At 30.9% G+C, this 13,298-nt stretch overlaps 1 protein-coding gene across 1 annotated transcript; it reads right to left on the reverse strand.

Moving 5' to 3' along the window:
* Positions 1-7,772: 7,772 nt before the first annotated feature.
* Positions 7,773-11,634, reverse strand: LOC127255089 (uncharacterized). Its single transcript, XM_051280465.1, has 4 exons — positions 11,405-11,634; positions 9,174-9,818; positions 8,987-9,085; positions 7,773-8,329 (listed from the first exon to the last, which is right to left on the reverse strand). The coding sequence occupies exons 1-4, from the start codon at positions 11,558-11,560 to the stop codon at positions 8,081-8,083; spliced, it is 1,149 nt and encodes a 382-aa protein (XP_051136422.1). The 5' UTR covers positions 11,561-11,634; the 3' UTR covers positions 7,773-8,080.
* Positions 11,635-13,298: the final 1,664 nt, after the last annotated feature.

Genomic DNA, 13,298 nt, shown 5'->3' on the forward strand with positions numbered 1-13,298 from the left:
CAAGGTAAGTATGTTCAAAGCATGATGAAGAAATTTGATATGAAAAATTCAAAGAGTATTCGAACACCGATGGGAGTGCAAGATAAGTCGTCAAAAGATGAGCTGGGAGCATCTGTGGACCAACGGAAATATCGTAGCATGATGACATTAGCTTTAGTGTCGGAGTGTGTGCTCATTACCAAGCAAACCCCAAAGAATCACATTTCAAAGCCGTGAAAAGAATTTTGAGGTATGTAAAGAGAACCTCTGAAACTTGTCTTTGGTATTCAAGAAAATCGTCACTAGAGTTAGGAGGATATACATATGCGGATTGGGCCGGGTGTTGTGATGATTGAAAAAGCACGTCGAGTGGGTGTTTCTATCTTGGTGATAACTTGGTGAGTTGGTTTTTAAAGAAGCAAAATTTCATTGCGCTTTCTACCGCTGAGGCCGAACATGTTGCCGCTGAAGCAAGATGTTCACAATTGTTATGGATGCAACAAATGTTAAACGATTATAGGATTCAGTGTAAGGAGTTCACTCTCAGATGGGATAATTCAAGCGTGAAACATTTCGAAGAATCCGGTGCAGCATAGCCGGACTAAACATATTGATATCCGGTATGACTTCATTCGTAATCTTATTGAAAATGAGATATGCAGTCTTCAATACATTCAGACAGCTCACGAACTCGCAGATATCTTGACAAAACCGTTGGATTGGGCTCAGTATGAAACTCTTCGTCGGAGCCTTGGTTTATGTTTACTGCAGTAATGGATGTGCGTGATTACACAAAAGTAGTTGTTTGGGTTTATAGTATCACGCTTTTTGAATGATCTCTGGAAGTGGATGCTTGATGGGTTTTTGTGCTTCCTAATATCTACTCTGGCAAGCCTATTTGGATTAAGTTTGTATCAGGCCCATGTATTCAGCATGCTATATATCCTAATTTGTAGGCCCATAATAGTTGGCTTCATGCTAAAGCTAGTTTATGGTGTGATATGTCAGTAATTAGTCTGCCCAGTGCACAGGCTTCATCAGACGCTTCGTGAAGCCAAAACGTGCTACAGTATTCTCCGCAATCACATACTGTGATCACTCCTGAGAGTCGAATAGACACATTCCCCATTTTATTTATCAAGTCAAGCAATCCTCTTAAACTCTACTACAAATGGTGCGTACACGAAGTGGTCGGGGTGGCCTGTCTTCAAGGCGCACTACTGGTGTATCACATCTTCGAATGAATCGTGTATCCGCGCCCCAATTTGTCACTATTGATGAGGAACACATGGAAATCAACACTGGTGATTCAAATGCCTCGGTTTTTCACATTGATATTCCAGACATTAATGTAGTCATTTTCAGGTGAAGAGTTGGAAAATATAGTATTTGGGGAATCTATCGAAAAACTTCCTATTGTGAACCCTGATATTAGAGGATCTGATGGTGGTCCGAGCACTGAACAAACAGAGCAGGATGACGAAAGGGATGATACTCTTCTTTCTACTGTTTTAAGAAACATTCGAACTCGCTCTAGGGGCTACAAACGTCTGATTTATCGGCCAGTGAGTCATCTGTCCCATCTCTGGATGTAGTTGATGCCTTGGATGAGAATTTCTTTACTATTGAGGCCATGTAGTATATGAATGATATATATGTTTACCGTGATTTCATTCCTGAGGTACGATTTGATGATTCTGAATATAAGGAACTTAGATTTGAGATCTATTCAAAGGATAAGAAGCTAAAATTTAGGCGAGATCTCTTAGGGAATTTTGTCCCTCTTTGGTTCATGAGTTCTACTCCAACCTATCTTCCAAGATTGATGATCCCTCTTCTCCTTAGTTTCATAAAATATTCATTCGGGGAAAACTGCTTGATTTATCACCAGATATAATCTTGAAGTACCTTCGTGTGTGTGTTAATTCTCATGCTTATAGTCCTGGTCATTATCTTCAAGTCCCTCAGTCTATTGTTGTTCGCTTCATATCTGGGGAAAAATGGTCGAAGTTTGGACGTCCCGGATTTAGCCCTACTCTTTCTATGGTAAAGTTTCATTATCTTTACCTTCTTTGTGCCTTTAATATATTTCCAACAAAGAATGCTTCTGCGGTGAGTTCCTTAAAGGGTACGTTAATTTACTGTATTGATAATTATGCTTCGCTTGTGGATTTTGGTCGGGTGGTTCTGGAGAGGATACTAAAATTCACTGGAGACAAGATTTCCGAGTCGGGACATCTTCCATACCCTACCTTAATCACAGGCTTGTTAGGATCATTAGGTATAAAGCCTCGAAATGGGGAGGCCATACATGAGGTGAAATCCTATGGGCCACCCTCCAGTCTGTCTTTCGCACACAACGACTTTAAGGATGGTCCGACTTTGTCGGGAGATGCTTTCGCTGCTCACCTTCGCCAGGAATTAAGGTAAGTTCTTGGGAGAATTCAGCAATCGATTCCAGGTGTTGGGAGTCAAGCTATGGAGGATGATGGTGAGGACTTGGACGATGGAGCGTCCGACAGCTCTTTTGATTGATGTCTCCCAAAGGGGGAGATATATCATATTTCAGGAGGAAAGAACGCATGATCTGCAGTAAGTTAATTTTGAAGATATTGGTATATGGTGTTTATGTATGGGCTAATTATGAACTTGGACTGCTCTGGTATTTTGCGTTATGTATTTTGGTTTGATGTTTTTGTGATGTGAACTTGAATTGTCTTGGTTGTTTTTGTGATGTATGTGCGTTCTGTGAGGTGGTTTGGAATTGTGTTGCTTGTCATTGTAAAAGCTCATGTAAAATTTTTGTTCATGGTCGGAAGACATCAACCAAAAAGGGAGAGATTGTTACTGGTCGTTAGTTTGTTCGGATTTTGGTTGATATCTGCAGACTGTCTCGATGACAGATGGACTTTAATTGAAGACTGGGCCTTCGTTATTTCAGCCCAATTGTTAAGAAGGTCCATTTAGTTTGTGTCTCAAAAACCGATTGAATATGGTGAGTGTGGTCCAGGTGATAAGGTGCCTTGCAAGTAATGAAGAAGTAATCTATTCAGTTTTCAACAGATTGGTTTGTGAAATTTTTTTTGTAGAGTTTGTTGGATTATGAAAGGGTGGGGAAGGATGATATACGTGAGATAATCAAGAAAAACGAAAACAGAAAGATAGTCTGGGTAGCATTTTTAAGGAGGGGTTATGAAATGGAAAAAATTGACGCATGTAGATTGAATGGTGTCCATGTATCTTGAAGTTTCGATGTTTTTCATAAGAGATTACGTCTGGGTTGGAACCCCCAGAAGTAGGTTGGTGCAGCCAACCTATTTCAACATCTTGGTTGAATTATTTCTATTACTGTATGCATTCGTAGTCTACCCCAAAAGCAAACAATTAATCTGTGCTTTGGTTATTTACTGGTTCATTGTTCTTCCAAGTGTTTGGTGTTGTTGTGTGTGCGAGTTGAGCGTTTGGCGACATACAGTATTAAATAGGATAATTTGATACTTAAGTGATATCACTACAAAAAAAAATAATATATTTGTAACGGAATTTTGTTTCTAAAGTTCACGTAGTTAACGTAATTCTATCTCTAATTCCGTCTCTAATATCATTAGTAACGGAAAAAGTGAATTTAGAAATGAAAAAATCTCGTTACAAAATTGATAATTTCTTATAGTGTGTGATGGGAAAGATGAGTATATATTTATTTTTTTTCATTTGGGTGATGTGATGTGATAAAGTATGGTTAATTATTTTCTATTTCGAAAATATTGTATGGTATTTGGGAGAGATCAAAAAGAAAAATATTACAAGATATTTGAGACGAAAAAAATAATTTTTTAAGGGTAAACTTTTATTTTAGTTTGTACTTGACTTCTTTATCATTTTAATGCATGAACTTGTGTATATTTTGTTCTTCAACTCCAAAAATTTGACAGAAACGATCCTCCATCGACACCACGTGGGCGACAAGTAAACTTTGAATTTTTTGAATTTTTTTTTTTACTTATTTACCCTCATCCTTGTTGCCAAATCTTTCTCTTTTTCTTACGTTATTAACTGACTACCCGAATGTATTTTCACTTAGGGTTCTTGATCGGTTGATTTTACAAGTCATTTTCATCCCCAAATTCAGCTTTAATTGTGATTTTTTTTTTCTTTTTAATCTAAACATAATATGATATGAAATTTTACAAAAAAAATTATAATGTATTTTCATGAAAAAGAATGATAATTAAATAATAAAAAACTAAAAACAAAATGCAAAGTAAATAAGCCCACAAAATATATGACCAACTAACACCATATATATATATATATATATATATTTAATCAAGTTGGTCGCATTCTAAGTATAATACAAAGGCATCTATTAAGCAGGAAATGGAAGAATCTTGGCAGGTGAGGCTTATATCATATAATAGTCATTTCCAAGATATTAAAATGTAACATATAATTTTGGAAGTATTGATACATACCTAACACAATATATATAAACAAACGAAAAGGTCATTTCCTAGACACTATTTAACTACCTTGGAAAAAGAATTTTGGAAGTACCTATACATACCTACCACAATAAGAAAGTCTTTATATCTCTTGAAAAAAGTATATATATATATATATACTTTTTATAAATGATTATATTAAATAAAAAAATTCAAACTTTTAAAAATTAATCCAAAGCTAAAAAAAAAAAAAAAAAAAGAATAAAAATAAACTAATGACTAATGACGTATTCATAATTGATGTTCAACCTTGAATAAAAATTTATAGCATTACTTTTAAGCTTGTGCTACACTTCATTTCATATTGATATTTATAGCATTGACTTATAACGAATTTTTTAATAATTTTGATCTATTAATTGCATAGTTATTTTAATTTTATATATTTTGGTCGCACATATAATCTTATATTATTTATTTTGAGTTAATATGATTTAATTGATGTGTTTATTAACATTTATAAAACTATAAATATAACGAAAAAAAAAATAATAATATCATTTAAATTTACGTCCTATGTGTGGAAAATTATAGGAACCTTGGAATTAAAGCAGGTTTACATTATGAAGGTGTCTTCGGGAAAATTAGAAAATATTTCTAATATTGAGATAAAACATTTATTTCTTAGGGTGACAGACTTTAACTTATCAAGAATACATTATTATTATTATTATTATTATTATTATTATTATTATTATTATTATTATTATTATTATTATTATTATTTATTTTATTTAATTAATTTATTTATTTTTTATTTGTGTCGCCTAGTGGTGTAGGGGTTGGATTTGTGACCATGAGGTCATGGGTTCAAACCCCCGACACCTCAAGTCACCTGCCACACACTAACCAAAAAATGATCTTTTTTTGTTGGTGTGGAGTAGATTGCCGGGCCTAGATTGCGATACATATCTTGACTATTATAAAATTTTACAATATCTTGACTATTAAAACCAATAACTCAATAATAATAACTACAAATTCTAAAAGCGAAGAATATAAGATTAATTTTTTAAAAAATCAGATTAGAATTTATAAGAATTATAATTGAATTTGAGATTAATTTTAGAAAAATTCTAATTATAGTTTATTAGAATTAGAATTAGAATTAGAATTAGATTGAATAACCGTAGAGAAAAATATAAGATAAAATTTAAATTAACTTTTATATATCTAATAATAATAGGCTTTAAAAATATTTACGAATTTTGAAGGCAGAGGAAGATAGAATTAATTTTAGAAAATTTAGTTAAAATTAAAATTAAATTGAGTAATTGTTGAGAAAAATAAAGAATAAAGAATAAAATCTAAATTAAATTGTAATATATCTACTGATAATAAGATAATGTTAAAAAGAATGAGCATCTTAAAGCAGAGGCCGTGAGCAATTACTCAGGTTGCTCATGCTAAGAGTCGGCTTCTTTATAAATTATAACAGTCTTGAGTTGGTATCCATCATATGTAAATTGTTTACGAATTTGCTTAATTAACGTGTCTTGTAATTAATTAACACTTAAAAGCTAAACTCAATTATAAGTCCATGTTAATTAAATTAACCAAATGATTAATGACATGTCCAAATTAAATGATAATTTTTTTTCCAATTAATTACGCTGGGGCTGATAAATTTTACTCAACCGATTAATCGATTTTGAAAAATAAAAAAATAAAAAAATAGTTTACACATTATTTCCCAAGTATCACTTAACCAATTAATCAACCACTAGGAAAATTGCTGCAAAGGTGGAAATGACAAATCCTCAACATTAAAAATGACCATGCCATGTGTTTGAAAACTTGTGTTCAAAATGAAACATGGCAATAACACTTTTTTTGCGTTTTTTCGTGGATTTTACAGCATATTTTTTTATATATATTTTTTTAAAAAAATATCACATCAAACAATAATTTTTTTTTTTTATATTACGCTACAAATTTATTCCACATTTAAAACATTACATCAATCTCTATTTATATCGTACCAAACAACTATTCAAATTCAATTTTTTATTTTTCAAAAATTCAAACCCAAAAACTAAAATTCATAAACAAATACACCCTTACGTTTGGATATTTTAATTCAAGAGATTTGTAGCTAGTTTAACCGGAAATGTGAAAAGATTACTTATCATATCTCGGAAAAATTATAAAACTGGAAATGTCCGTTTGGCAATTAGCTTATGACTTTTAGCTTTTAGCTGATTCAATTGACGGGTTTGACTAGTTGATTCAATTAGCTGTTTATATTAAAGTGTTTGGTAAATCAACGGTTTGCATATTATAAACACTAGCTGTTTATACGTAAAATAACAATTAAAAACATTTGCATATTATTTTTTAAAATATTAAATTTTATTTATTTTAGTTTAAAATTTTTGAAAATTATAAAAATATTATAAAATATTTGTTTTATTTTTTAGATTTGAGAAAAAAAAATTTAATTTAAAAATAATTTTTTTATTATATAAAATATAAAATAATAAATCTTTCATATATATTTTTATTATGTTAATTATTGTTTAACAATTTTTAATGTAAATATATAATAAAAATATATATAAATTAATTAATAATATTTATCTTTTCTATTTAATTTTATTTTAATACATTTACATATTTTACAAATAAAATAGTTTATATGCAATAATTAATTATAGTAATTATTTAAATTTACAAAAAGAAAATTATAATTTAAGAAGTAAATATATTTAAAATAATTAATAAATATTCTAATAAAAATATATTTATATGTATGAAATAAATTATTTATTTTTAAAGGTGAATAAAGAATAAACAAAATTAAAGTGAAAAAGTTGGTAGATTAACTTTTCAGAAATTAGTTTTTTTTTTTTAATTTTTGTTCCAAAAAATTCTTTCAAAAAGTTAATTTACCAAAACAACGTAAATTAACTTTTTGACTGAACAAACAACTGAAGCTAAAAATTCTTAAAAAGCTCTTTCTCAAGCACCCCTTTAATATTTAACTAATAAATTTAAATAAAAAATAATGACAGAATATATATAAATTTAAATAATTTTAGAATAATAAATTGTATATAAATATATAAAAATTAATATTTTTAACAATAAAAAAAATCATAAAAAATTGGGCTTGGAGTCAATTGGCCCCGGAGCCCCATCGTATTTCCGTCTCCGCACTTCAAAGGAGTTTATGAGTACCGTGAAGCAAATAGAATTCGGAACCTCTTGACGACTTCATACTTATACTCTCCCCCAAAACACGAAGTTAACCAAAAAAAAAAAAAAAAAGGAATAGAATCATTCTCAATGTAACTCAAAACCTTCTAAAAACAAAAAATATGCCAAAAGAATTTTGGACTCAGCCGAAGCTCTACAACAAGTTTGAATAGATGTGTTTTTTCTGTGTCGCACATAACTTGGTGACCAGGTACTTAACCATGGAACTCATAAAGAAAACCATCCAATAATATATATATATATATATATATATTTAACTTCTCTAATCTCTTTAAGATGATAACATTCGGAAAAATCAAACCTGGAGATATTCCTCCACACTCAGCATTGCACATTCTTACAGTCCATAGCTTTTGGTCAGATTCCCCAAGTTCCGGGTTTCACAAAGCAGGAGCTAGATTGTTGGCGTCCTGCTGCACTCTCCCGCTTATCTCCAAGCACAATCCGCTGCTCGGCCCTTTGTTAACCGGCTTGTCCTTTGCCGCTCTCCTAGGACCAGGATCGATGAATATTGGTTGGACTTTAAGATTTGGGTTCGGCTTGAAGCGCATTTCGTCTTTCACCTCAGGGGGCCTCAGTAATATTCGGTTCTGCAGTTCTTCAGCCATTTCATCTTCCTTCAAAAGAACCTGCAATTAACAAGAACACTTCACTATGTATCTCATAATACTCCCAATTACTACATTAAAATTTTGTTAGCTTACCCCCTGAACAAAAATAATAAAAAAGCAAAATTAAATTAGTTTAAAAATTGCATGAGACTCTTTGTGTTTTCTTAACATTGCACAAAATTTCCTTTTAGGGGATTCTATGCAATATTTTTAAAAAATACAAAGACTCACAATTTTTAGAAGATTTTTGCAATATTTTCCAAAACACGAGAGAATCTTGTGCAATTTCTAAACAACGGAAAAGTATAGTGCCGACTTTTCAAACCACAGGTGGATAGTAAACAAAATTGCCAAAAAAAATTCCTATAGGATGGTAAATTACACTGTTTTAATGTACATGAGTATTTTTCCGCATAAAGATTTCAGAAAATTATGTATCCCAAAGGGAACTGAATCGCAATTTATCCTAAGAACCGCAATAGACATCAGCTTCGGCAAACATTTGAGGCCGACAAAAGAAGAATGCATACATCTATATGTTGACATATAGATGCATATACACATAATCTTCAAGCTAGTTCACATGTTAAAGCTCAAGAGCCAAAGAAATTCAGTGTCGAGACAGCATAATAGAACGAAACTATAACACTGCGCACTATGTAAAGAAGTTATAACCTTGCGGCCGACCAGATCGAATGTCATAACCACTTTACTTTTTTTGGCCTTCTCGGCTTCTTCTATCTCTTCCCTTTTCTTTCTGAGAAGTTCCTTTTCCTGCAATCGAAAGCAGTTCAAAATGTCAATGCTGCATATTTTTATCAATCTGATTATTTGAAGATATAAATCCGGTGAGATTGTGGACCTCTTTCGACAGCCAGCTATTTCCCTCCATTTCATAGTAATCACTTTGGTCATCAATAACTGTCGTACGAGCTGCAGAGTCACGATCATATTCAACAAGCCTCTTTGCAAATGCTTCAGCAGCAGCCTCAGCATCGGATACTACCGTAAAGCCTTCATCTAGACCAGCATATGCGCTCCCTTCCTTCAGCACAAGTACACCACAAAAATTGCACGGGCCTTCACCCTCCTGCTCGCACACGATCTTCCCACAGGATAAACAATTGCTCACCAACCTGTGCCGCCGGGCTTGGCATGAGCACGGCTTTCCCTTTTGAAATACAATTGTTCCTTTTGCAGCCTCAGCCAGAGAAACAACTTTTCCGGACTTTTTCTTCTTGGAATTGGATTGATTTGCAGTGCCTGCTCGCTGTGATCCTGAGGGTTCAGTTTTAATTCGACTTTCGTGACTTGATGGAGGTATGGCCTCTTTTGGTGCTCTTTGAGGCTTCTTAGCTGTGATACCTTGACCTTCGTCTGAGTGTGGTTTAACATAAGCATGCATACTTGAAGTTGACGTACTGCTGTAGTTGCCGGCAGTTGAGTGACCTCTCCGTTGTAGATACTCTTCAGTGACGCTTTTTCCAACTTCCTCACCAATGATATTCTGCAGAAAAATATAAAGGGAAGAGAATGAAGGATCTTCAAAAGGGTCATTATATTGACGTACATATTAAATAAATATTTCCCTATAATAATTAAAAAGGAATGGAGATACGATCATTATAAGCAAGAAATAAACTGTACAATGCATGTCATTTACTTAAATTGGTTAATGAATCATGATGACACGATAATGTTGTTTACAATCAAAGACTCACAGTGCTGAAAAACAAATAGATTGTTCTGATGAAAGTTTATAGCTGAAGGTGTATTAGATGCAGCAGTCAAGGCGGCTATAATAGTGCAGAGGTAATTTTTTAAGAAAAGATGTATATGAACTTCATAAGCATTTCTCGAGTAAAAGTGTTTGGCCTCACTTTATCTAAAGAGTTCATTGAAAAAGCCGACATACTCAATAACAGTGGAATCTCAGAAGTTTCATGCTTGATTGGAAACATATTTTTTGGTGTGCATACACTAATCAAGACAAACCATGAATCTGATCTGCAACAATAATACTGTGGCGCTACTTAAAAATAAAGAATTTTGAAGATTAACTAAATTATCTTCACGCACTTGACGCTAATGCATATCATTTTAGTTCTGTTAGATCTACCAGATGAAAGATTTGAAAAGAAGTCGATCATACCAACTTAGATAAACACTGATTCTGATTAAATAAAAGATAACTAATTTGCCAAGTGTTTTTCACTATCTTGCATGACATGTTCTTGTCCTTCTAAAATCTTTTGTCGGACTTCCAACCAACTTCATCTTCAAAAATACCAATATTGTAACTGGAGGTAGTCCTTAACGTATATGTTTATACGCTGATTAAAATACAACAATAAGAACTCTTATAATCAGAAACATCATAAATTGCGTATGCTCGACAAATTATTGGCCTACTATATAGCATTGGATGCCAATAGTATATCTCCTCATGTTGATTCAGTAATTAAGGCCAATAATTATCTTCTACCTTTTATAGACCAAGAATTACATGGAACACAGTAAATACATTCTAAACTACTAGGTAACTTATGGTATATTACCAATAGTATATGATAGTTTTGTAGTAGAGTTAAGACTAAGAGGCTCGATTACCAGGTCCTCTCAGTAGGTCTGCATATCAGCCTTCTGCAATTTACTAATTGCACTTTCGACATCCAATGTATGATACATACATATATACATCTATATAAATATATATATATATACTGATCATAGAGCAGTATGCTTAGATATTGCAATATAACTGTCTCATAAGAACTTTACCAATAGCTTCGAGCCCTAACTAAAAATTGTGATGGATTTAGAAGCTCCCCGTGATAAAATTATTAGGTTCGTCAAGCATGATTGGATTCCACACAACATACGAGAATTCCTGACAGTCTATCAAGCAGAAATGGATATGCAACAGTAGCCAAAAAGCACACAAAATAAGAAGGAAAAAGCCAAGCATCCACAATACTGAATTTGGTATCCGCTAATACATATGCTGAAAATAGCAATAAGAGAAGGAACACATAATCAAGCAAAGAAACCCATATACAAGTAAGAGCGAGGTGTAAGGAAGCAATTGCATACATCGAGATACTCTTTGGCGTCCAGAGGAGGGGCCATCTCACAGTACGAAACGAGGCCTGATATAATTTCGGCATCCAACTCTATGCCCGTCTCCATCTTCTTTCCCAATTCCACTAACGCTTTCTCCAACCATTGCCCCGATGATTCAACTCCCATTGCTTTCTCTCTCGAAACGCTCAAAGATTCGAGAATGCGTGAACAATAGTGTTTGTGTTCGTCTGAAGAGAAAGTAGGGATGGCTATGGCTTTTGGGGATGATTTTCGATCCATTCGGGTAAGGGTTATGAATCGGGTCAAGTTTTAGGTCCGAAAAAAAAAACATTTAAAAGATAGGATATTATTAATTTTATTTTAATTTAAAATTAATGTTTCACTGCCATTCAATTTTTTTTTTTTTTTTATTATTATACAAATTTATTTCTGTTTTTTTTTAAATAAAAAAATACTATTTTTTCTACTTTATTTTTACAAAAAAAATAAAAATAAAAAATTCTACTTTTACTTCTTTTTTTTTTAAATCTGATCAAATGACCATACTCCATCCGTTCCAATTAATATTTTTATGGGACAAAGGGAGTAATTTTTTTAAAATAATATTTTAATTTGTTAATTTATAAATAAATACTCACTCCGTTCCATAATAAAGTATCAATTTACTTTTTTACGTTAAAAATATCTTTATATTTGTATAATTTTTTATACAAATGTCATTATATTAGTATTATAAGACACTAATAGAAATATTTTTGCAATTTTTACTTAATTTGTAATACGTTTTGATATAATAATTAATATCCAAAAATTAACACGCAAAAAATAAATGAATACTTAATTATGGGACGAAAGGAGTATATATTTTCATTAATCACTAAAAAGTGAATAATAATAATAATTTAAATTTGAAATACGAATCAAACATTTTATTTGAATAAATGTATTTTTAATTGCCTACATCATATTGTTTGTTTAAGTAAAAACATACGTAATACAGTAGTATTTTTTATTTTAATTTTTTACTCTCCCTCAGTCCCAATTTTACTATTTTTTATTGTCGAAAAACAATAGTCTCATTTTCATAAATAATCATATCATCATAAAATTATTTTTATTTTTTTATTATTATTACACAATTATCACTACTTTTTACACTAATATACTCACAAGGGCAAAAATATTATTTATCCTTACTTTTTACCAACTACCAATATAATATCAACAATAAGGCTATACTTTTGGGACAGAGAAATATTATTTTTTTTATTTTCTATTTATAAAAATAATTATACTCTAATAACAAAATATTTTTAATTTTACCTCAATTATAAATAAATTATTACACATATAATTAATTTATACATAATAAAAATATTAAAATTTTACACATTTTCACTGATGAATAAAATATAAATAAAAATCAACAAGATTATATATGTTACATAATAATAAAGATAAAACTAACGTTTACCCTCTTTATATTAATGAGTTAAATATAAGTACTATCCTACCAAAAATAATAATAATAATAATAATAATAATAATAATAATAATAAATAATATTACTTGATTCAATTTTTTAATATATTTATTTTTTAAAATTATATTTATTTTAAAAGATTTTAAAAATTGTCAATTTAAAATGAAATGTTAAATATATATATATATTCGTCTCAAAGTTATTTGTTTTTATAGAAATTAAAAATAAAAAAATAGAATTACCTATGTATGCTAATTTTTCTGCTTACTCCTTTGTAATTTACACAGAGAGCGAGCATAAAATTTGCGGACGGAGAAAATAGTATTTGATTCATTAGTAAAAGTATAAGATAATTTTAATATTTTTATTTTTACAAGTATAAGAAAATAAATAATTTTATAAATGTTAGAGATATTTTGG

Source organism: Andrographis paniculata, unplaced genomic scaffold, assembly GCF_009805555.1.
Source record: "Andrographis paniculata isolate CXL003 unplaced genomic scaffold, ASM980555v1 Contig53END, whole genome shotgun sequence".
Lineage (NCBI taxonomy): Eukaryota > Viridiplantae > Streptophyta > Magnoliopsida > Lamiales > Acanthaceae > Andrographis > Andrographis paniculata.